Here is a 23,656-nt window from a genome sequence, read left to right on the forward strand (position 1 = left end):
GGTCCCTTTCTTCTCTTGTGTTTCTCACTTAGAGAAGTTCCTTTAGCATTTGTTGTAGAGCTGGTTTGGTGGTGCTGAATTCTCTTAGCTTTTGCTTGCCTGTAAAGCTTTTGATTTCTCCATCGAATCTGAATGAGATCCTTGCTGGGTAGAGTAATCTTGGTTGTAGGTTATTTCCTTTCATCACTTTAAATATATCGTGCCACTCCCTCTGTCTTGTAGAGTTTCTGCTGAGAAATCAGCTGTTAATCTCATGGGAGTTCCCTTGTATGTTATTTGTCATTTTTCCCTTGTTGCTTTTAATAATTTTTATTTGTCTTTAATTTTTGTCAATTTGATTACTATGTGTCTCGGCATGTTTCTCCTGGGGTTTGTCCTGCCTGGGACTCTCTGTGCTTCCTGGAATTGGGTGGCTATTTTCTTTCCCATGTTAGGGAAGTTTTCAACTATAATCTATTCAAATATTTTCTCGGGTCCTTTCTCTCTCTCTTCTTCTGGGATCCCTATAATGTGAATGTTGGTGTATTTAATGTTGTCCCAGAAGTCTCTTAGGCTGTCTCCATTTCTTTTCATTCTTTTTTCTTTATTCTCTTCCACAGCAGTGAATTGCTCCATTCTGTCTTCCAGGTCACTCATCCGTTCTTCTGCCTCAGTTATTCTACTATTGAGTCCTTCTAGTGTTTTTTTCATTTTAGTTATTGTATTGTTTATATTTGTTTGTTCTTTAATTCTTCTAGGTGTTTGTTCTTTAATTCTAGGTCAGGTCTTTGTTAAACATGTCTTGCATCTTCTCGATCTTTGCCTCCATTCTTTTTCCAAGGTCCTGAATCATCTTCACTACCATTATTCTGAATTCTTTTTCTGGAAGGTTGCCTATCTCCACTTCATTTAATTGTTTTTCTTGGGTTTTTTCTTATCCCTTCATCTGGTACATAGTCCTCTGCCTTTTCATTTTGTCTCTCTTTCTGTGACTGTGGTTTTTGTTCCACAGGCTGCAGGACTGTAGTTCTTCTTGCTTCTGCTGTCTGCCCTCTGGTGGATGAGGCTATCTAAGAGAATTGTGCAGCTTCCTGATGGGAGGGACTGGTGGTGGGTAGAGCTGGGTGTTCCTCTGGTGGGCAGAGCTCAGAAAAACTTTAATCCACTTGTCTGCTGATGGGTGGGGCTGAGTTCCCTCCCTGTTGGTTGTTTGGTCTGAGGCAACCCAGCACTGGAGGCTACAGGATATTTGGTGGGGCTAATGGTGGACTCTGGGAGGGCTCATGCCAAGGAGTACTTCCTAGAACCTCTGCTGCCAGTGTCCTTGTCCCCACGGTGAGCCACAGCCACCCCCCACCTCTGCAGGACATCCACCAAAACTAGCAGGTAGGTCTGGTTCAGTCTCCTCTGGGGTCACTGCTCCTTCCACCTGGTTCCTGATGTGCACATTACTTTGTGTGTGCCCTCCAAGAGTGGAATCTCTGTTTCCCCAGTCCTGTCGAAGTCCTATAATCAAATCCTGCTAGCCTTCAAAAGTTTGATTCTCTGGGAATTCCTCCTCCTGCTGCCAGACCCCCAGGTTGGGAAGCCTGATGTGGGGCTCAGAACATTCACTCCAGTGGGTGGACTTCTGTGGTATAATTGTTCTCCAGTTTGTGAGTCACCCGCCCAGCAGTTATGGGATTTGAGTTTATTGTGACTGTGCCCCTCCTACCATCTTACTGCAGCTTCTCCTTTGTCTTTGGATGTGGGGTATTTTTTTGCTGAGTTCCAGTGTCTTCCTGTCAATGATTGTTCAGCAGTTAGTTGTGATTCCGGTGCTCTCACAAGATGGAGTGAGTGCATGTCCTTCTACTCTACCATCTTGAACCAATCTTCTCCATTAATATCTTGATACTAGTTACTCACAAGTATGTATTCAGTCATTTGTTTTAATGAAAGATTATTCATTACTCTGAATAATTTTGTTTATGTAGCATAATTAAAGGGAACAAAATATAACTTAATCACATTGATACTCCTTGTAAATTTGCTAAAAAGAAAATCTTACTTTGGGCTTAGTATCATAATGATTGTTATATGCAAATATGTATGTTGTTTCCTAGAAAAAAATTCATCTATTCACCATATTTTAATATATTTTAGTGAGCTTGAAGTTTGCATCTTAAATATCATAGGTTAAATTGAAATATGTGAAACAGTGTAAGAAAATGCTCACACTTCTTGGCTTAGAAATAACAGCAATTTTCAAGTTCAAGCAGCAAGTTCTATAGGATTCCACATTTAGAAATGTACTACTTGCAGCCAGTTGCTCTATACTTTCAAAACTGTTATTACTTCAACTAAGATCGTCTTTTGAAATTGTAGATTTCTAGGGTAAATACCATGGGATGCATCGTAAAAGATTGTTTTCTAATTCTTGGAAGGAATATGACAAACACTTCATGTAAAAGATGGATTGGTGTGTATCCTTTGACAAGAATGAATAAGAAAGACTCAAGTCAAAGGATGTTTTTGGGGCCAGGGAAACTGGGAGAAGGAGTGAGTGGTAATCATTGGACTTCCTCAGGGAGGGGTAACATTAACATTTGCTGCCTGACTTCTAAGATGTCATCAGAGAACCTCTAATTCTGTGACTCTGGGATCCAGAAAATGGAATGATTATTACTTCACCTTCCCTTTATACATTAGAAAAATGATGACAATGAATATTATTTCTATTGATAGATCCCCTGATACTGTGCTAAGTATTTTACATGTATTTAAAAAGTGCCATATGCAATATATATATTTTCAAATAGTATAACTGAGCCAATAACAAAGAAAAGGGTTTAAACTCTTTGCTTATAGACCGTAACTCATTTTGTACTATCAAGATCCCCAAATCCCACAGTACTGTATAGCTTTGTCAATTCTGTATTAATTACAACAATTATTCTTAAATCTGGATAATTCTCTAGATTGGGTGGCTGGAGGTGGTTCCCCAGACAGAGCTGACCTCTGCATCTGTTTTCCTGCAGTTCATGCAACTGGGGAGGGAGAAGCAGAGAGGTCCCTGACCCTTCCTCAAACATCCATACTCAAGCCGCAAACCTACACATTTTATGGTGGCCGTTCCCCCAACTTTAAATATCCTCTGTATCCTTGACATCCAGTCACTCTTTACTTCTTTCAATTCCTTCCTCCGAGGTGTTTTTCCACACAATTTTCCTGACCAACCTCATTGCACACTGATTCACCTTTGCTTTGCATTCTTGAGCACTTTTATCAAGTTCAGATTCTGTTCCAGAGGAGCACCTAGATAGAAGTTTATACTTTCTTCTTCTTTGCTTGCCTTTTCAAATTACACTCTAAGTCCCTAGGGCAAGTGGTTTTCCTTTTACACCTACTTTTAAAAAATATATTTATACATAATTATCACCCTTCTCCTTTACCTCCCTTTCTTTCTTCTCCCTTCCTTCCTCTTCCTATCATACTTTGAAAGCCGTTGTATGCTACCAAACTCTGAAAATAGGTAAATGTGTCAGTTGACATCTTTTAGTCTCAACGGTTTCTAGAGTTAATCTTCTAAGACATACGTATGTCAAGTTATAGCTGATATTTGTAATTTATGTTTAAACTTTTTTTTTTTTTTTTTTTTGCACTATGCGGGCCTCTCACTGTTGTGGCCTCTCCCGTTGCAGAGCACAGGCTCCGGACGCGCAGGCCCAGCAGCCATGGCTCACGGGCCCAGCTGCTCCGCGGCATGTGGGATTTTCCCGGACCGGGGCATGAACCCGTATCCCCTGCATCGGCAGGTGGACTCTCAACCACTGCGCCACCAGGGAAGCCCTATGTTTAAACTTTTAATTGAAATTCAAACTCTGATTTTAAGGTTGGACCCAAGAACGTATTATGATTATCGCCATGAATACTAAGGTCCTTTCTGAAAGGGATTATGAGTGGTTGATAATTTTCCTACTCAAATGCTCACCAAAACTTTAAATTTTGACCAGCTTCTAGTCACCCTAGTTTAGGATTAAAGCAAATTATACTTCATATACGTCTTCTTAGTTTATATGTAAACAATATGGATAAAATGAAGAGCAAAAGCAACTTTGAAGAAGGAAATACATAATAAAAAGACATTGTAAGCCCACACAAAGGGAAAGAGGATGGAATCTACCTGACTGAAAGACTGAAGGGATTTCATGAGCTGGCTTTATACAACTGAGATTTTTTTCCTGTACCAGCTGATGGCCATATCTTTTTGACCAGCTGCTTCCTGCCCAAATGTTGCCAACGTGAGTTTGTGTTCATCCACTGCTGTAGTGTGTGCCTTTATATCTTGGAGGTGTAGACCCACTCAAGCTGATTAGATGAGGTGACACTTGCTAGGGTAGGGGTCTACCCAGGGAAATGTTTACATCTGTTTCACCCACTGGGCTTAGCAAGGAAGTCTTCAGACTTAAAGTAAAGTAATACTCTTTTGACTAATGAGATCTAATGTGGTTTTCTGGGATAACTGAACTTTAAAAAGTAAGTGAAGTATAACCATTATGAAAGTGAAGTTGTGTTAGTACTAGACAAATGTCAGTTGACTATTCTCTAGGGAAAAGTAATGATTTTTCCAGTAAGTAGGAGACGTTAGAAGATAAACCTCTTTATGAGAGGCAACTTAGTTTAGTGAGAAGGGGCAAAACCTTTGAACCAGAAGAGTCTTGATTGATATGTGACCATAGGTAAGTTCTCAACTGCTTGTGACTCAGTATCCTGACCTATAAAGTGGAGATGATAATCCTACATGTTCTCTCAGAATTACTTGTGCTATCAACTGATGGAATTCATTGATGAATATCTATAAGTAGAAAGATCCCAAATTAAAAAAAAAAAAGCCTGTGTAGATGCTACAGAGCCATAATAACAAAATGTGAAGGAAATCAAGAATTTGTGTGCAGAAAATAACATGTACACTTACATGTGAACAGATTAATTAATTAATCAATCAAGCAAATATGTGTTGACAAAGGTTCTGCTCTTGGTCTGTGAAACATTGAGGGAAAAGGCAAACATAAAAGGGAAATTCTCTACTCCCTGGTCTCCCTTCCCAGACTAGTGAGGGAGACAGAAACACAAACTCAGAATCCCAGCACAAAACTTAAACTAGAAGTATGCACAAAGACAGTCTCTCAACTGCCAGACGGAGTAATACTCAAATTTACCCACCTGCCAGCCAGGGGCAGGGAGGGCAGGAGAGGAGAATTACCAGGGATGAGGATCACCGCACTGCCAATGTATTAACCACTGTCTTGCTCTGTTTAATTCAGATCTATGTTGTATGAAGCAAATATGAGATAAATTAGAATGAAACAAGGGCTTGTTTTAGTGCCACACAATCCCAGAGGGCTGTTTTACTTGTGGACAGGTGATGGCCATCCTGGTTAATCTTAACCTTATTTTGTGCTCTTTTCATAATAGTTACTTTTCCTACCTTTGGGCGCTATCTCTAAGAACTGATCCCGAAGCTTGCCAAGCCGTTCGATGGTCAGGGTGCCATTTTCTTCCCTTTCTACAGGTGGAGGGCGTATTGGAGTAGACAGGTCTGGAAAGACTTTTATATCGCCGTTAATGCAGAAGTCTTCTTGGTCTAAATAAAGTGCATTCTGAATTTTGGTTGATGTTTCAATGTGATAGCGAGCTACCTCAGTTAATTTTTCCACACTGAAAGTGGAAAAATGAATAGGGTTATCTCCATTAAAAATACTATCAGATTAATAGTGTTTCCTTATTAGATATACACACAGAGTTAACAGATTGGAAAATTTAGAAAATTTGGCTAAGCTAGAAAATTCAATCCGCATGATTAAAAAATTCTAATTTCTCCTCAAAGCCGTTTGTAAAAAAGCAGGGTATAAATAAATAAATGTAGATTAGAAATAAAATACATGCTCGTTCAGGGCTAAGAGTTACACATTTTATACAAAGTTGAGCAAAAAGAGACTCCACTAAAATGGTTTTATTAGTATTAGAACATATTTTACTATATAAACGATTATGTCAATAGATATATTCATTTTAAGTATGAACCAGAATAAAGTTATATGACAGAAAAGCCTGTAAAATATGACTGTTAGAATAACACATTTATTTGGAATCGGGACAAATTGTATGTAAAGTGAATCAAATTTGATAATGGATGTCTAGAAAAGTGGCTTTTCTCTAACTTTATAACAAGGAGTTTGATGTTATTGAAGACACATTTGACAGAGTGGACTCTGACGAGATAACCCATTGAAATTGCTTTGCTATCTTCACAGAGAATAACAATTCCCAGCTAAATCATGTGGTATAAGCAGCAGTAGTTCAGAACCTTGTGGTGCAGTGGGAAGAGCCCTGGAAGCTGAGCTCTCATTGCAGACCCCTCTCCAGCCATGGGTCCTTGGGAAATGACTCAAGCTCTCTGATTTCCTCATCTTTGCAATGGAGCCAAAAACACACAACTCCATACCTTATGGTTATTCATGTGAAACCACATAGGGCATAGATTTAGGCTGTACTGGGGATTATAGTTATGGCCTTAATTAAAGGTCACTTTAAAGGCCAGAGAAATTTAATACATAAGTACAATATTACTGTATTACAGAAACAATCTTATTTATGTCTTGCAATAAAGATTGAACATGGCAGAAAAATGCATATTTAATCTGCTTTTATATAACTCTGGAACACCAAATATTTGTATACTGAAAATTAAAAATATATATATTAGTCACTTTCTTTCAAAAGACAGTCTGGAATTTAATTCCAGCATACTGTATTTGTGAGTGTCCATATAGTCTGTATTATCCAGGTACTTTTTGTTTGATGTTTACGTGCTGGAAGCAAAGGAAAAGGGCACTGGATAGCTACAGAGCTTGTAGCCCTGAGTGAGGAGGGACTCCAAATGTAGACACCCAGCCAGAACCAGCACAGCAAAATAAGTGCGCCATCTAGTGGAAGGTTACCAAGAGTATCCTTCTCAGAAAGGGCGGGCGGCGGTGGTGGGGGGGCGGCTAGGGAAATCCCATGTAAATGGAAAGTGGGATTTGAAGTTCAAAGGGATCTGCTAGGTCGCACTATTTCTTTTTCTTCTTATCACTGGAGAATTTTTGCAAGAACCAAAAGAGAAAGCAAAGCTTGACAGTCCTAGGTTTTAATTTTTTGTGGCCATATTCAGAGGTCAGATATATATATATCTGACCTCACACACACGCACAAGATAAATCTGAGAAATACGAGTTCATCTGATAAAAAAAAAGAAACTTGGCCACGTGCCTCTTGATGTGGCCACAAGGATGGGCGCTGTGAACCCTAAGAATGCAGAAGATATGCTTTCATTTGTAGGCAGCAGGCAGAGGACAGAACTGAACATCACTGCTTCACAATGCTGATGAGTGCTGGACAAAGTATTTTAAGCACTACTGCAGTGAGGTTACCGGGCCGAGGGGTGTGTGTGTGTGTTTTACTATAGAGCAACAGATACAAACAACTAGGCTGAGGATTTTACAACAGAACTTTCATTTTGAGACAAGGACTGGAGAAAACAAACCCTAACAACCGTCTTCTAGCTGGCCGATGTTGCTTCTGAGAAAGTTGCCATTTGTATACTACGTATGCCACAACTTCCAAATTTTCAGTAAATGTTTATTGCAAACTGTAGTCTATCACAGAATCTAGATCTAGTAGAAACCTTTAAAATAGCCTGGTTGGAGAGCTTTCTTTTACAGATGAGGCCTATGGGGCCCGAAGTGGTTAGGCATGCTGTAATATGTGGACAAGGAGAGATTCTCCATCTCCTGGACCATCAGGTTTCCTGACTCTCCATTGAGGGCTGTTTCCGCCCTGCTGAGCTGCCTCTTTATGCCTTTCAGGGGAGAATTAAGAGGATGAGACTTGCTGTCCCTCACTAGTAATGGGGATCTGGAAAGCCTTTGGAACCCAATAGAAAAGTAGAACTGGCTGTCACAAGGGAATCAGCCTAACGGGTAAAACATTCCTGTGAATGATTTCATCTCCCATTCATTGGCCCTGACTAATAAGTCTGGCATTAGAAAGATATGAAACATTATACTACTTCTAAAAAATATTTTTAAATTGCTTATAGTTTTACCTTGTAAGTTAAGGTCCTCACTGAGCAGGTGAAAACCAAACTCATAAATAATGCGCCATAGCGCCCTTTGATACATGACTTACTATTGTTAAAAAGAGGCAACACAAATGCATATGTGATTTCCCAAAAGGTCAAAATTTCCATTTGTAAATGTAATTCAAGTTTGTAAACACCTTAAAAATCTTTGTCAATTTTGGTCTTCAGGAATTAACAAAGTAAATATTTTCAAAAGTCACGCAGTACTTTACCTGGCCATTTCATTCAAGTACCTCTCCCCGAGCCACTTTTCCATGAGTTTATACACATCAACTGCCTTTGTTACTAACTCTTCCAGGAAAGCCAGTGCTTTTACCTTGATCAGTTCAAGTCTGAACTGTGCAGCTGTCTCTATTTAAAAAGAGAAACAAACATTGTTTACACGTTTTATATGTCATACATTTTCTGATTAGCCAAGTTCAATTTTAAACCAATTACGCTTTAGTCTGTGAAACTTCAGGCGTACACCTGATATACCAGTATGGATAACTATACCCTATCCATCTCAGAAACAAAGCAACGTGTGGTTAGACAGTTTATTTAAACCAAAACTATAATTCAGCTTTACACGTAATTGCACTTTATTGCAATATACCCTTCGATAAATTGGAATGGGAAAACACAAATAGATAATTTCTGAATTTCAAAAAGGGGGAGGGTACTAAGTCTCTGGATCTCCCGTCTTAGAACAGGAGGGTGAAGCCCGTGGTCCCAGCGCCCATTGATGCTCTGGGCACACAATGAGGTCTGTGGATTTTCCTCTAAAATATCTGTCCAATCTTTCTTCCTTGCTTTTGCTATCACCACGATTGGGCATTGCTTTATGTCTCGCCTCAACTACAGCAACCGCCTCCGTCCTGCTTTCTCCAAGGTCCTTTCCCCACCTCAAATCCAAATCCACTTCCACCCGCCCCAGAGTAACCCAGCTCACCTGCGCACGTGCTCACAGGTGCTTTCTGCTCAGAATTCTTCACTAGCTCCCAGTCGCCATAAGGGAGATGTAACTTTCTGGCCAGGGCCTATGCGACCCTCCACCTTCCTGACCACTCCTTCCCAGAATGTGCCTCAGACTCCACAGCTAATCCCCACTAGTCACCTAGCTCTCCTCCCCCTTCCCTGCCCCCGCTGTCCCCTGTGCACATTTCCCACATTCTTCCAGTTCTTCTCAAGCATGAATTCATCTGCTCAGAAGTCTTTCTTGACTCCCGCCATGCTTCCTTTGTCCTGTCCGCCTAATTCCAATATCACAACATATTATAAGCGATTGTTTGCATTTCTCTTCCTCTAGATTGGATTTTATTTTTGTCTGTTGTTTTGTATATATATGTGTATATTTCTTTCAACTACTACAGGACCTGGCACATAGTAGAAACTCAGTAAACATTTACTATATAAACGAGTGAATTTAGCTACACTAGGGACCACATATAGAATGAACTGAAGGATGAAGCATACTTAGCTACTGAAAGCAGATGTGGGGACAGGCAACGGGACAAGCATGTGTCCTGACTTCCTGTGTTCAACATCCTTCAGATTTTACTCTTGCAATTATGAAAGCAGGTGGTAGGAGGATGGAGAGAGGGAGAAAAGGAGAGAAGCAAGGGATGGAAAGCATCTTTAGGAGTTAATTGTTTGAGTAGTTAATGGGTCCCAGCTTACCCAATGCTGCATTTTTATGGTTTTGACATCTAGTTTATTGACCATGGTTTCTTTCCCATCCGGATACTTTGGCTCAATTTCTTGATCTTTTCAAATGCCATTTTGAATTTATTATATGACAACTGGAAGAGCCAGAAGAAGACTATGTCTTGTAAAATTGTTGCTCTCTTTAGAGAAGGAGGCCCTTGAACATTATCGATCTATGACTGGCTCTTCTGTGGCCCCTGCTCCCAAGAACTCACTTTCAGGACCCGTTAGCCTTTAGTCAGGGTTTACCTTCCTAATGAGAGGCCTAAATTATTCTTATTATGATATAGAAGGACCTCCTTAGGTAGCCCCAAGCTTTCTTTCAGCCTGTAAAGTCACACCAAGTCTAAAATACTGCTTTTGTTTCTTTTCTTTGAGATTTTAATTTCTGCTGGTGCTCTCCTAACCTCTTCTCAAATTCCCTTTTTGAGATCCCAGCAGACAATAATACGACAGTCAGATCTAGTCTTCATATGGTCAGATGAAAACAGCCAACTGAATGTTGTACCTTTCAGTTAGTTTGCTTTGTGTCCTCATAGACAAAAGCCAGCCAGGGGCTGTTTGCCTACTGGTCTGTTTTCTACTTAAAAGTATCATCTTAGTTCTTTCCAATTGCTACCTTCAAATTGCAGGGCAGCAAGATGCTCTTCCTTTATTCTGAGCCTCAGTTTGTTTTCTATTTCCATTTCTTCAGCCTCCTCTGCTGTTACTATTACAGGAGTGGTTTCTGCCATTGGTGGGGATTTACCTGAAAGGGCAATGAAACGTGCTGAGTTACCTGGCAACATACAAGTGTACACGAAGGGACTTGGATAAAATGAGGACAAAGTGAAGTGTGTAGGGTGATACACGTCTGGTGATTTGGAAAGGAGAAACCCTGGTCCAGACGGTGTGAGTGATGAAATATTGATAATCTTTCCTTGAGAATTCTCCATGTGGTGTCTGGCTGGACACATATAATAATATCCCCATTCGTCTAGCATCATGGAAAAATGAGGTGTGTGGCTCATGCAGACAGGGTTACAGACACCAAAGAGGATGCAATTTAGTGTTTGGGGACAGAAATTAGCAAACCCCAACATAGCGTTGGCCACCTGGAGAAGTACCGCTTCACAAGGGATACTTGTATTGGCCAAGTGTTTCCCAGGTCCTCATCAAGAGAAGATCAGAGAATAACCTCAAGCAGATAGGTGGAAATGTAGCTGATGGTCAAGAATTCGTAATCTACTTATTGTCTTTTAACTAGTGCTTAAATACAAGTACTTTAATGATTACACACGAGAATTAGAAAATAAGAATTTGCCAGTGTTTGGGCTTCCCTGGTGGCGCAGTGGTTAAGAATCCACCTGCCAATGCAGGGGACACGAGTTCGAGCCCTGGTCCGGGAAGATGCCGTGGAGCAACTAAGCCTGTGCGCCAAAACTACTGAGCCTGCGCTCTAGAGCCTGCGAGCCACAACTACCGAAGCCTGCGTGCCTAGAGCCCGTGCTCCGCAACAAGAGAAGCCCCTGCTCACCACAACTAGAGAAAAGCCCATGCGCAGCAACAAAAGGCACAACGCAGTCAAAAAATAAAATAAATTAAAAAAAAAAAAGAATTTGTCAGTGTTTGAGAATTTGCCCATAAGAAATGGCAGTGAGATTCTAGCTGCAGGCCACGCTTGTACTATTCTACTTAGTTCAATAAATCTTTCTTGAAGGTCTGATCTCAAGGGGTTCAAATTTTGGGAAGAAGACAAATGTAAACAAAGAAATATAATAAGATGTGTTAATTTCAATAGTGAATTTAAGTATAAATTACAGACGAAAGAGCCCTTAATCTCTCTAGGTTTCTGTTTTAACATCTGTAAAATTGAGAGATTGGACCCAACCAATTATTCCACTAAAGTAAATAGGAAGCATTTCCTTCAAATGCTGCTTATTTCCTTTATGGTCCCCATCTGAAATGGACCAAGGTCGCCTGTTCTTTACTGTGGGGCTACCCTCTAGCTGCTTGGATGGACTCCATCTGGAAAGCATTTTCTACCCCTCAGATGGAGTGAGATAACTGCGCTCTCCAGGGACCTCTACCTCCCCCATAAAGAAGAATGACCGGTCACATGTCTGTCTCTGCCATTAGACTACAGTCCTATCAGGGCAGGGACCACGTTTCTGCTTTTTTAAGTTTATCGCTGTGTCCTTAGTACCCATCCTCATCATGTTCTGCATGTCAGGGGCCTAACAAACACATCAGGAGCAACTGATCAGTGGAAGGACTTTTGCTCATGTGCTTCCCTCTCTTCCTCTCTTGCCTCAAGTCACTGCAAAAATGTGCAAGTGGAAACATTCAGAGGCCAGGGTAATGTTTGTGGTAGAGCCCACCCTTTCCCCTTTTCATTCCATCCTGCCTCTGAGGCTGAGTTTTAGGTAGGAGGCCTCCAGGAGAGAAGGACTTGCTTGAATGAAACCTGAAACCTGAAACCTGAATTAAACCTGAAACTTACATACTCAGAATTAGCTTTTAACCCTTTCTTGATCAAGGCAGCCACTGTCAGCCCCCTTGCACACACTTTTCAGATTACATAGTGTCATCTTGGAGTTCTTTTCACATGTTCAAAACTATCTTTGAGATTTATTTCACCCTGGATACACTTGGCTATTCGGATAAACGCTGGCATGGAGAATGTTTGCCAGCTAACACTCCGGCTCACAGAAGACTGGGTCTCGAAGTAAAACCTAATGAACAGCATTCTAGTAGCTCAGAGGCTCATGTGCCTGGTTAAGTGCTTGTTCTCCACCAAGGAGAGGTTAAGCATCCAGGGTTCTGGATGCTAAAGCCATGAATACCTTTTCCTTTTTTGTCCTCTTCTTTCTTCTTGGGCGGCTCCTTTTTCACTTTTTTATTTGCAGCTACCTGAGGAGGTTTTTCTTTTGCCTCTGCTGTCTGGTTTTCTTTTTCTTCTTCCATGAGTCTCCGATGAATTTCAGCAGCCACCTGGTTGTGTAAGAGCCACATTTCAGTTAATACAACATTTATGAAAGACGATAGCTATTTGGATTTAGCCGTCACCCAATTCCATTGAAACCTCATTCTACAGCAAACATGCCATGTACTCAATCTTTACAGAACATTTAAAAGATTCTACTTAAATGGAAACCTGTCCCTGTCCCAAGATGTAGCTTCCCCGAGGCCACCAGTGTGGAGGCCACTCACTTTCTCAAGCCCTGCCTGCCATTCGTCTTTAGTTACACAAACATTTCTTTCTTTTAATCTCAGACCCTATGGATTTCACACCCACTCTTCTTCCAAGTGCCTGTTATTTCTTGGTCTTCAACCTGGGGCATTCCTTTATATCACTGTTTCTCAGGTTTTTTTTCATTATTGACTGTTTTTAAGTCAGTTTCTCCTAACCACATTCCCCTTCCTGAAATTTTAATACTGTAGAAGGGTCTCTGCCTATGTATTTCATGTGTGTCTGTGCTTCGTACATAAAATTGGTGACAATTTTTCATGTCCTCCAGCCAAGTTTTGGGGGCACATGCCCTGTATTAATTGGGCTCATGGACACTTGAATCCTGGGCTTCCATTCTATTCTAACACTAGACATCACCCCAGCAAGGTGCAGTGTTCATGAGGATGACCTGTCCCATAGGCTAACTGCATCGCTGCTTCTTAACTTCCTCTACTTGGGGGAAATTTCAGCTTCTTTTCATATCAGCACCCTCCTTTCACTCTCATAGATTTCCTGGTATGAGAGATTAGTTGTGTGGTCACAATACAATAGCTGATGAAGGGCAGAGAGGGAGATGTGCGAAGTGCTGCTGGGATCCCTCCATCTTGCCTATGAGGCTGGCTGTGCTCTGCAGGCAGCAGGAAAACCTTGTCTTGGGGCTTGTACAGCTGGGGCTGTGCCTGCAGTTAGAAAGACTGGACTTTTTCTTTTTTTTTTTTGCTGTACGCGGGCCTCTCACTGTTGTGGCCTCTCCCGTTGCGGAGCACAGGCTCTGGACGCGCAGGCTCAGCGGCCATGGCTCACAGGCCCAGCTGCTCCGCAGCATGTGAGATCTTCCCGGACTGGGGCACGAACCCGTGTCCCCTGCATCGGCAGGCAGACTCTCAACCACTGCGCCACCAGGGAAGCCCCAAGACTGGACCTTCTGAACCATGTTTTTCTCCGGCTATATGCCCAGGAGTGGGATTGAATTTGAAAAAGAATAAATACATGTATATGTATAACTGAATCACTTTGCTGTACATCTGAAACTAACACAACATTGTTAATGAACCATGCTCCAATACAAAATAAAAATTAAAAACATAAAAAAGAGAAAGACTGGACCTGCTAAAATAAGTTCACCTGCCGCTGGTGAGGTGAAGGGCGTTTATGGCTGTAAATCTGAGAAATGAGAGCTGAGACGAGACTCCCAAAATGAAGAAAGAAAACCCGCACACACCATGGGGGCAGTAGCAACATATGGTTGAAAACTTAAAAATCTCAATAAGGCAACTGGTGAGGAAATGGAGGTCCATGGGAGTTTATTTATTTATTACTGTGCTTATTGTGTCCAAGCCTGATGTTATTTCTGGGGAGAACTGGGGGAGGGGCCCAGAGGAGAAACAGGAAGTTGGATAGAGGTGACTAGAAAGACGAAGAAGGCACAATCTAATCTCTTCTCTCAAAGAAGCTTTCAGTCCTGCGGGGGCGATAGACCAGCCAATTCCTGTCCTCTCCAGATTCCCACCACGCTTCATACCCATAGCGCAGCATATCACTCTGCACGACTGTTCTACGCGTGTTAAATCTTGTCCCCAATCTCCAACTGAAATGAGCGCTCCGGAGGACTGAGCCAGCCCTGCTTCTTGGTTTTCTCCATAGCTTTCAGCATCTGTGCTGTGCTCATAGAAGATGTCCAGAAAATGCTTATTGATTGATGGAATTTCTTTGAAAATAATCATATGATACAGAATACACCCACAGCTTCTTCAGTATTAGCAGAACCTTGGAGGGATGCAGAAATGTTTCAGAGAGCTAGGCAGCTTTTTTGTGGGTGTGTATGCGTTTTTTTATTTTTTATTTTTTGTGGTACGCGGGCCTCTCACTGTTGTGGCCTCTCCCGTTGCGGAGCACAGGCTCCGGACGCGCAGGCTCAGCGGCCATGGCTCACGGGCCCAGCCGCTTCGCGGCATGTGGGATCTTCCCGGACTGGGGTACGAACGCATGTCCCCTGCATCGGCAGGCAGACTCTCAACCACTGCACCACCACCTGTATGCATTTTTTTAATCAGATGTTCTGTTGATAAAAATGGATTTCATGATATATACTGTACTTTCAAATTCTTGGTAAAGCTGAAAGCAGACTTGTTAACATTCTCCCCTAAATTGCAAGCAATTCATTTTTGAATGTGTTCTTGCAAACCACGGTGAGTTAGCAATTTCTTTTAAAATTGGATTTTTCTCCTCTGTAAACAACCTTGTGATGATAATTATCATCATCCGCATTTTTCTGGTCCACTTCCCTCAAACACCTCTGGGTCTCTTTCAAAAATTAACATAATTCACAGTACATCCAATAATCGAGCTTGTAAGGCTGAAGAAACTCTAGAAATAATGCTTTGACGCTGTGAGTGTTAAACATGACTTATTTCTTTGAAATCATTGCACACCTGCTAATTACAAGAAAGTTTTACTAAAAATTAACATAACGTACTAAATGAATAGCTCCTGGTAAAACTGCTGTGTAGCGAAAAGCCCATGTTAAAGTACTCTCATTCCAATTGCCCTGATCTCAGCTGGTCCTGTTCTCTCAGGCCTGTTTCATCTGAAACTCAAAGTTTACTTAAAGACATGTAATATCAAAGTCATAAAAGTCTATTAGAAATATAAAAGCAGGATTCAAATGTAATTATTAGGAATATTAATTACTGAACAATCCTTCCTCCTATGCTTTCTATGTGGTTTTCAAAGGTTCACAAGCAAAGTGGTACAGTTTTGAATAAACTTCTTAATATAATAACCTATTATATTTAATTTCTAAAAAACTTTCATATGCATTATTTCATTGGATCTTGTCAACCATTCAAGAAAGGAAAGATAAGGTAGAATGTCTCCCATGTTACAGATAAAGAATCGAAGACTCAGAGAGGTTAAGTGATTTTCCTAAAATCACACAGCTTAAACAAGAAGTGTAGCCAGTGCTCTTTGTGCTGTATGATACTCTCTTTCTAATAATCTAATATTTAAAATCTCATTTCCTCAGGTAATTTTAATGGGATTCATAAGACTTGTAAGTTGTCTTTATGTTCAATTAACAGTAAGGATACTAATTCATCTACTTTTTTTAGAACTTCTAGATCCGGTTTCCCACTCTCTGGTCCTTGGTAGTTGTAGTCTTTGCGGTGATCCTCCTTGCCATGACCATCATCATTTATATGAACATCAGTGTCACCAGCATAGCGGCAGCAGCATCTCAAGAATGTACTGAGGACTCAGTATTGTGTTAGATGTGGGCATTATGCTAGGTGTAGTGGATACAGAAAGTTTTAGAACCTAGTTAAGTATTCAGGAAAACATTAATAAGGTAAAAATCACAAACAATAACCTAGATACTAAGAGTCAAAAGTGGGAGAGACAATAAATGCTACAAGGATTAGAAGAGCATGCAATCAGAGAAGGCTCAGTCTTCAGGAAACAGACAACCAACTGGTTGGGAATCAAGGTAGGAACTAGTTTTGAAGACTTAAAGAAAGCAGAGGCTGAATTTCTGACTTTAAAACTTGAAAATCTGGCCCTACTGGACACCATGCTTAAATGGCAAGGTTGGCTAGGAGCCTCTTTAGATGGGGTTGCTACTTCCACTTGGCCACAGTCCCACTCCACCCTATTGCCTTATACTTAACCCATCTCATTGACATTTCCTGCTTGGCCCTGTAGAGCCCTGCACTTGGAACCCTGGGCCAGCATAGAAAATAATCTAAATGTTGGTTCACTCCTTTCTTGTCCTCATATATTTGCTGATTGAACTTTTTCTTTCAGAAAAAAAGAAAAAACTTCTGGGAGGTATAGATTTATATTGTGAACATTGTGTAAATTTTCTGTTCATAGCATATTACCAACTTTGGAAGTTAATGAATGGGTATTACTGAAAGGAAACGTAGTAACCAGCACTGCTTACCATGTGAGATACTGCTAAAGAAGACTGCTGCCACGTGTCCATCACCATCTTCTCATCGGCCTCAAAGTTTAACTCTATGTTTTCCAGTGAGTAATCAATCTTGCCCTTCAGTATGGCTTTTGTTTTTGGTTTGGATAAAGATGACGCTGGAGAATTGGGTCTTTGATGAACTAGGGGAATTCTTGGGAAAACGAACAAAAAAGAAATATAAAGATTTTATTTAACAGAATCCTATTTTTGTGTCCATGTTACTTGGTGAATTTCATTGTCCTGCTTTAATCTCAATTTTCACAGTTTTCTTGGAAGAACTCTTTAGATGGAGAAATGACTATGAAAGGCTGTATTGTGGTCTACACCTCCTAGAGAAATGGAAATAAAAACAAAAATAAACAAATGGGACCTAATGAAACCTAAAAGTTTTTGCAAAGCAAAGGAAAACATAAACAAGACAAAAAGACAACCCTCAGAATGGGAGAAAATATTTGCAAATGAAGTAACTGACAAAGGATTAATCTCCAAAATTTACAAGCAGCTCATGCAGCTCAATATCAAAAACTCAAACAACCCAATCCAAAAATGGGCAGAAGACCTAAATAGACATTTCTCCAAAGAAGATATACAGATTGCCAACAAACATATGAAAGGATGCTCAACATCACTAATCATTAGAGGAATGCAAATCAAAACTACAGTGAGGTATCACCTCACACTGGTCAGAATGGCCATCATCAAAAAATCTGTAAACAATAAATGCTGGAGAAGGTGTGGAGAAAAGGGAACCCTCTTGCATTGTTTGTGGGAATGTAAATTGTTACAGCCACTATGGAGAACAGTATGGAGGTTCCTTAAAAAACTAAAAATAGAACTACCATATGACCCAGCAATCCCACTACTGGGCATATACCCTGAGACAACCATAATTCAAAAAGAGTCACGCATCACAATGTTCATTGCAGCTCTATGTACAATAACCAGGACATGGAAGCAACCTAAGTGTCCATCGACAGACGAATGGATAAATAAGATGTGGTACATATATACAACAGAATATTACTCAGTCATAAAAAGAAACGAAATTGAGTTATTTGTAGTGAGGTAGATGGACCTAGAGTCTGTCATACAGAGTGAAGTAAGTCAGAAAGAGAAAAACAAATACCGTATGCTAACACATATATATGGAATATATAAAAAAAATAAAAAACACAAAAGTGGTTCTGAAGAACCTAGGGGCAGGATAGGAATAAAGACGCAGACATAGAGAATGGACTTGAGGACACGGGGAGGGGGAAGGGTAAGCTGTGACAAAGTGAGAGAGTGGCATGGACATATATGCACTACCAAAGGTAAAATAGATAGCTAGTGGGAAGCAGCCGCATAGCACAGGGAGATCAGCTTGGTGCTTTAGTGACCACCTAGAGGGGTGGGATAGGGAGGGTGGGAGGGAGATGCAAGAGGAAGGAGATATGGGGATATATGTATATGTATAGCTGATTCACTTTGATACAAAGCAGAAACTAACACACCCTTGTAAAGCAATTATATTCCAGAAAAGATGTTAAAAAAGAAAAAAAAAATGTTTTATGGTCTAGAAAGTCTAACAAGAGGAAACTAGAGACAAGCAATGCTAAAACATAATTTTTAGGTCTAATTCTCAGTAATTATGAGGAGGGGGATTAAACAATGGCAATTATGAAGACATGCAAGTTTGAAATTTATCTGGGATATAAACTTCTGACAAGGTATAAATCAGTCATGAAAAGCAAACCAATAGAACTGGACGTCACTTCTTTAAAACGACTAGCAGTTGGCTTCCGGAAGTAGACAGTTAAAAAGCAGGATATGACAGATGTGAGGTCTGCAAGGGGGTGTCCCACGGAGGTGTGAGAGCTCCAGCAGCCCTCCCTACCCTTGAGAATGGGCGATGAAGGCTGTCTCTGTTTCGTAAAGTGCTGTGGGAACACAGAGTTAAGCTGCCTCTCCCCCTTTCTCGACCATATTGCTGCCCCTATGTAGAGATTTTAGAGCTGCCCCTGAGAATGTCCTATCCTTGAAGGATCCCAAGATCTCAAAGGCTAACTTCAGGGAACGATCCACCGAGCAGAATGCTAATTGCGCTGGGATCCCCCTCGGTGATAGAACATAGGAAGAGTTTTCGGCTAGGGCAAGGAATGGGCAGAGAGGAGCTCCAGGGGTGCCTTTGCTAACATTGGAGGAGGAACAAGCATTTGGCTTGCAGACTCAAGTTGCCAGGGACCAGAGCAGTGATGCAGAAAGCTGGCTGTGAACTCCAGCACGCAATTAGCTTGGCCTTGTTTTGAAGCATCGGACAAGGTTTTCTGAAGTTGGCTCTTTGATTCTCATAGCGCTTGGAATTCTGACAGTGCACCATGCCATAAAAAGCAACGTGTTGAGGGTCTACAACTCAGTATATGTCCACCCACAAGGAGAGGTGACGTTTTAATAATCAAGTAGTGCTTAATCTCAGTCACTGAGACGTGAGATTCACGTGTCTAATAAGATAAAGGCTGTGTGATCATCTCTACATGTTTAATACGGGGCGATAGGCGTTCCTAACACCTTGCTTTGGAGGACAGCAGTGGTGACGTATCATTTAGAAAAGGGATTTGGATTTAGAATTCATTTACTGGGAAAAATTCTGGTCATCTAGCTCTCTCACTATCAGTAGATGTATCAGTAGATACGAACTGGGGCATGTCACTCGACTTTCTGAGGCTCCATTCCTTCTGGAAAAATACAAATATAATAATAATATTGTTACACATTATTGGTTATTAGTTAACACCATTATTATTATTATTATTATTAGGTTGTTGGAGGAATAAACTAGACAAGCTATGTGAACATGCTTAACACTCTGCTCGTTTCCCTATACATATGAAAGAGACTGGTTGGTTGGTTGACGCATTGATTGGCTGAGAGTTCCAGGGTATACTCACAGCAGTGATCTGAGGTTGAGACTGGTGCAGAGTGTTTTGCAAAAAGTAAGAACTGGCTGTTCTTTTGCCTGTTTCATTCTACTAACCAACATTAATAGCTTCCCCATTATGCCTGACTTGCTATTTTGTGCTAAGAACAGAATGCCCTGCTACTGTAGACATTGAAACTTGGCCTCTTTTGATGACTCTGACTGTTCCTATCACTTTGGGAAATTTTTATTGTTCTTAATTACAAAGGTCTCTTTCAGAAGCTTGCTGAGTTAAACATTTCGCTTGTATCTGTGTCAAAAAGAGGGTTCAGACTTCTTGTGTTTTCTTGCTTACTCGTAGTCCTGACAAGGACATGATGGGACCAGATGGAAGAAGCCTAGAGAGAAATGGGCCTCAGATCACTGTGGAATCCTATCATGCACAGGCCATTGCAAATCCTTTCTGGAATAAGGGAGGGTAAAATGAGGAATGTAAGAACATGCGATACTCACAATTAAAACAGTGCATGTGAGGAAGAAGGGTTTGTTGTCATATTATGCAATAATATGATGACGATAATAGTCATCACTTATTGAGAGGCACTGGGACTAGGTCTCAAGTCTTCTGACTCCCAGGCATGGTGCTACGTGTTTTGAGGATTTCATTTTCTGTAATCTTCACAACAACCCTACTTTACAGATAAGGAAACCAAGTCTTAAGAGAGTTGAGGTGACTTTCCCAAACAAATTGTTTTAATTTACTTACATATAGCTAGTAATTGCCTGAAAATGTCATTTTTCTTCCACCCTTACCACCAAGTTTATTTTCTTACCGGTGGGAATCTGATGTTAGACTGCTACTAAGTTTCAGTCTCACAAAGTCATGATCACATATGACTGAGTCTTTACTGTTTCTCAATTTCCTAACCTGTAAAAGAAGACTCATAACACCTGCCATTGTCATTTATATAATGCCATGCACACACACAAATGCCCACATACGCACAGAGCAGCTTGGGACCTTTCATAAAAGTGGTAGAGGGTCACGATCCCTTACTAGAAACCCTTGTGGTCAAAAGTGTTTCAGAATTCAGAATTTGTATAGACTATATATTCCATAATATCCCCAGCAGTCTGTTGGAAGCACTCTGTAACAAAACACACTACATCTCTGCAGCAAAAATGAGTAGATATTCACTATAAATGGGATAAATAACGCATATCAATAGTCTTGAGTCGAAGTTTTCAGTTTTTAGAGTTTTTTTTGGATTTTGGATTAGCAGATACAAGACTGTGGTTTTATTAGTGGTATTCAATTTAAAATCACAAAGCTTTATGTTGAGACTGATTACAGTGCAACGTGATAGCCCGCCTTACCTAAGCTGGAAGTCCAAAGTATCTTTACTATCCAGTTGGACCAATGGGACTCGAGTAAATCTCTTAGTGTCATCTGTTGGGATTTTACATTCCATTCCCCTGTAATAATCTTGAAGCAGTCTCTTCGTATCTTGGAAATGGTTCAGTTCTGCCTTTAATAGAAAATACGAATGTTAATACCCAAGACAGAACAAGCTGATCTGTACATATGTTCTGTATAAGCCCTGTAAGCACTATTTTATTTTTTTATTATTTATTTATTTATTGTTTTTGCGTGGTATGTGGGCCTCTCACTGTTGTGGCCTCTCCCGTTGCGGAGCACAGGCTCCGGATGCGCAGGCTTAGCGGCCATGGCTCACGGGCCCAGCCGCTCCGCGGCATGTGGGATCTTCCCAGACCAGGGCACGAAGCCGTGTCCCCTGCATCGGCAGGCGGACTCTCAACAACTGCGTCACCAGGGAAGCCCTGAATAAGATGCCATCATATATCATATGAGCAGAATTGATCAAAAGTCCTCTCAGATTTATGGTAACTAGTAAATAATGCTTTCTTACTGTTTCTCTCATCACAAAAACTTAGTTTTGAAAGAAATCTTAGAAATTCCCTAGAATAGCATTTTCTAAAATTTATTTTGTAGAAGCTTTGTCCTATAAGCTCTTAAGGAGCACCATGCTGGGAAAAAAACAAACAAAAACTTTGCAAAGTCAAATAATTTCAGAAATGTTAGGTTAACATACCAAAAGAGTTTCCTTATTGCAGGGCATCTTAATATCTTAATATGTCAATATGCTTGTCAATCTCCCAGGGAGAGGGAAGGGTAGAGTACAGAGCCCTTCCCAAAGTCTTCTGATCATCAAGTCCTTGTTTTGTGAAACATCTTGTAGGGCTAGTGTTCTGTGGAATCCACTTTGGGAAACACTTATCTAGGCACAGGCCCTTGAAAACTTTCATGAAGATTCTTTCCCCTCCATAAACATGTGCAAGCTTCTGCTTATGAGCTCCTGGACCAGCAGCTCAAGTACCTGAAAAGTCTGTTATTCGATGGACAGTTCCAATCATTAGGATTGTTTTTCATTTATTGAACTGAAATCTACTACTCTCCTGTAGTTTACAGCTTTGGTTCTTCATAGAATCATGCCAATCAGTGCAGAACTAGGCTTCTTCTGTTCTAGGTGGCGAGCCTTTAACTATGTGAACACTGATGACAAAGCAGTGGTTAGGGCTACTGGCTCAAGAGTTAGATTCCCTCAGTCCAAATCCCAGCTCTCCTACTACTGACATGTGGCATTGGGCAAATCACTTCATCTAGGTTTGCCTCAGTTTCCTCATCTGTGAAATGAGGATTGTGAAAGAATTGACAGCCTAGGGTTGTTGTGAAGGTTTAACCTTCACATGAAGGGTCCTTAGAACAGAGTAAGAACTTAATAAATATTAGCCTTTATTTCCTTTGCCCTCTTTTTTCCTAGTTGGCTTTAGATGTGGATTCTGTTTCTCAGGGAGAGGGTCTGAAATGTAGGTCTTGTGGGGTGTAAGAGTTTTACCATTTCTGAAAAAGGCATATATTGCTTGGACTAATGGGAATGATTTACAAAAATTCTCTAATCCCTTTGCCTTCGTTACTGGGTTTCAGTTATTTCTACCATAAACCTTTGAAACAGCTGTTCCAGCATTCAATCTCTGCTTACCCAAACTGGTGTCCCAGGGATGTTACCCAGGCAGGTTTAGGCTGCTGGCTGTTTTGCCTTCATCCTCAGCACAGCCCATGACTTGTGGCCCCCACCTGGATCCCAGAGCTAGCAATCAGTGAGGCTGCTACTGCTTCTCAGGCTGCTGCCTCCTGTGGTCCAGCTTGCTCCCGAACCAGGGGCTTGTCCCTGTGAGTGCTGGATGTACTCGCATCCACGGTCATTTGTTGAACAAGGATTTATTGAACACCTACTATGCGCTAGCTCCAGTGATCCTCAGCTAAATATTCTCATTTCCTGCAGTAACTCCTCCTGTAAGCTAATCAGTTCAAGATCTGAAAGGTACCCTTTTCTACTCTATCCTCACTGCTATTTTCTTAGGAAAATATACTCATGTAGACACAGCTTAACCAAGACAGCCTTCATAATCCTCTCAGCATGACTAAACTATAGACAGGTTTCTTCCTAACTCCAGACTCCTGACCTCCCTTTTCTCAGAGTATTTACTTTAGGAAACTTGTCTTTGTAAGTCCATTCTCTGTCCCTTTGATATGTAAATCTTTTCAAAATCCTCCTGCTGGTTTTAGAAATCAGAACTGTCTCTCTCAAGAACCTGGGAACCATCTCTTTGAAATGTAAGCATATGAAATGAAAATGGAACTCCTATGTCCTGGTCCTCTGGGAGGAG

The 23,656-nt window shown here is 40.9% G+C and overlaps 1 protein-coding gene across 1 annotated transcript in view; it reads right to left on the reverse strand.

Moving 5' to 3' along the window:
- The window catches only part of SPEF2 (sperm flagellar 2), a 171,720-nt gene that overhangs the window by 43,309 nt on the left and 104,755 nt on the right, over window positions 1-23,656 (reverse strand). Inside the window, exons 24-29 of the mRNA XM_060007077.1 lie at window positions 21,284-21,435; window positions 16,981-17,161; window positions 12,655-12,802; window positions 10,449-10,577; window positions 8,356-8,494; window positions 5,450-5,679 (exon numbers count right to left, since the gene is read on the reverse strand). Coding sequence (XP_059863060.1) covers window positions 5,450-5,679; window positions 8,356-8,494; window positions 10,449-10,577; window positions 12,655-12,802; window positions 16,981-17,161; window positions 21,284-21,435 — 979 coding nt within the window. The remainder of the gene's footprint in view (window positions 1-5,449; window positions 5,680-8,355; window positions 8,495-10,448; window positions 10,578-12,654; window positions 12,803-16,980; window positions 17,162-21,283; window positions 21,436-23,656) is intronic.

This window comes from Delphinus delphis, chromosome 3, assembly GCF_949987515.2.
Source record: "Delphinus delphis chromosome 3, mDelDel1.2, whole genome shotgun sequence".
Classification (NCBI taxonomy): domain Eukaryota; kingdom Metazoa; phylum Chordata; class Mammalia; order Artiodactyla; family Delphinidae; genus Delphinus; species Delphinus delphis.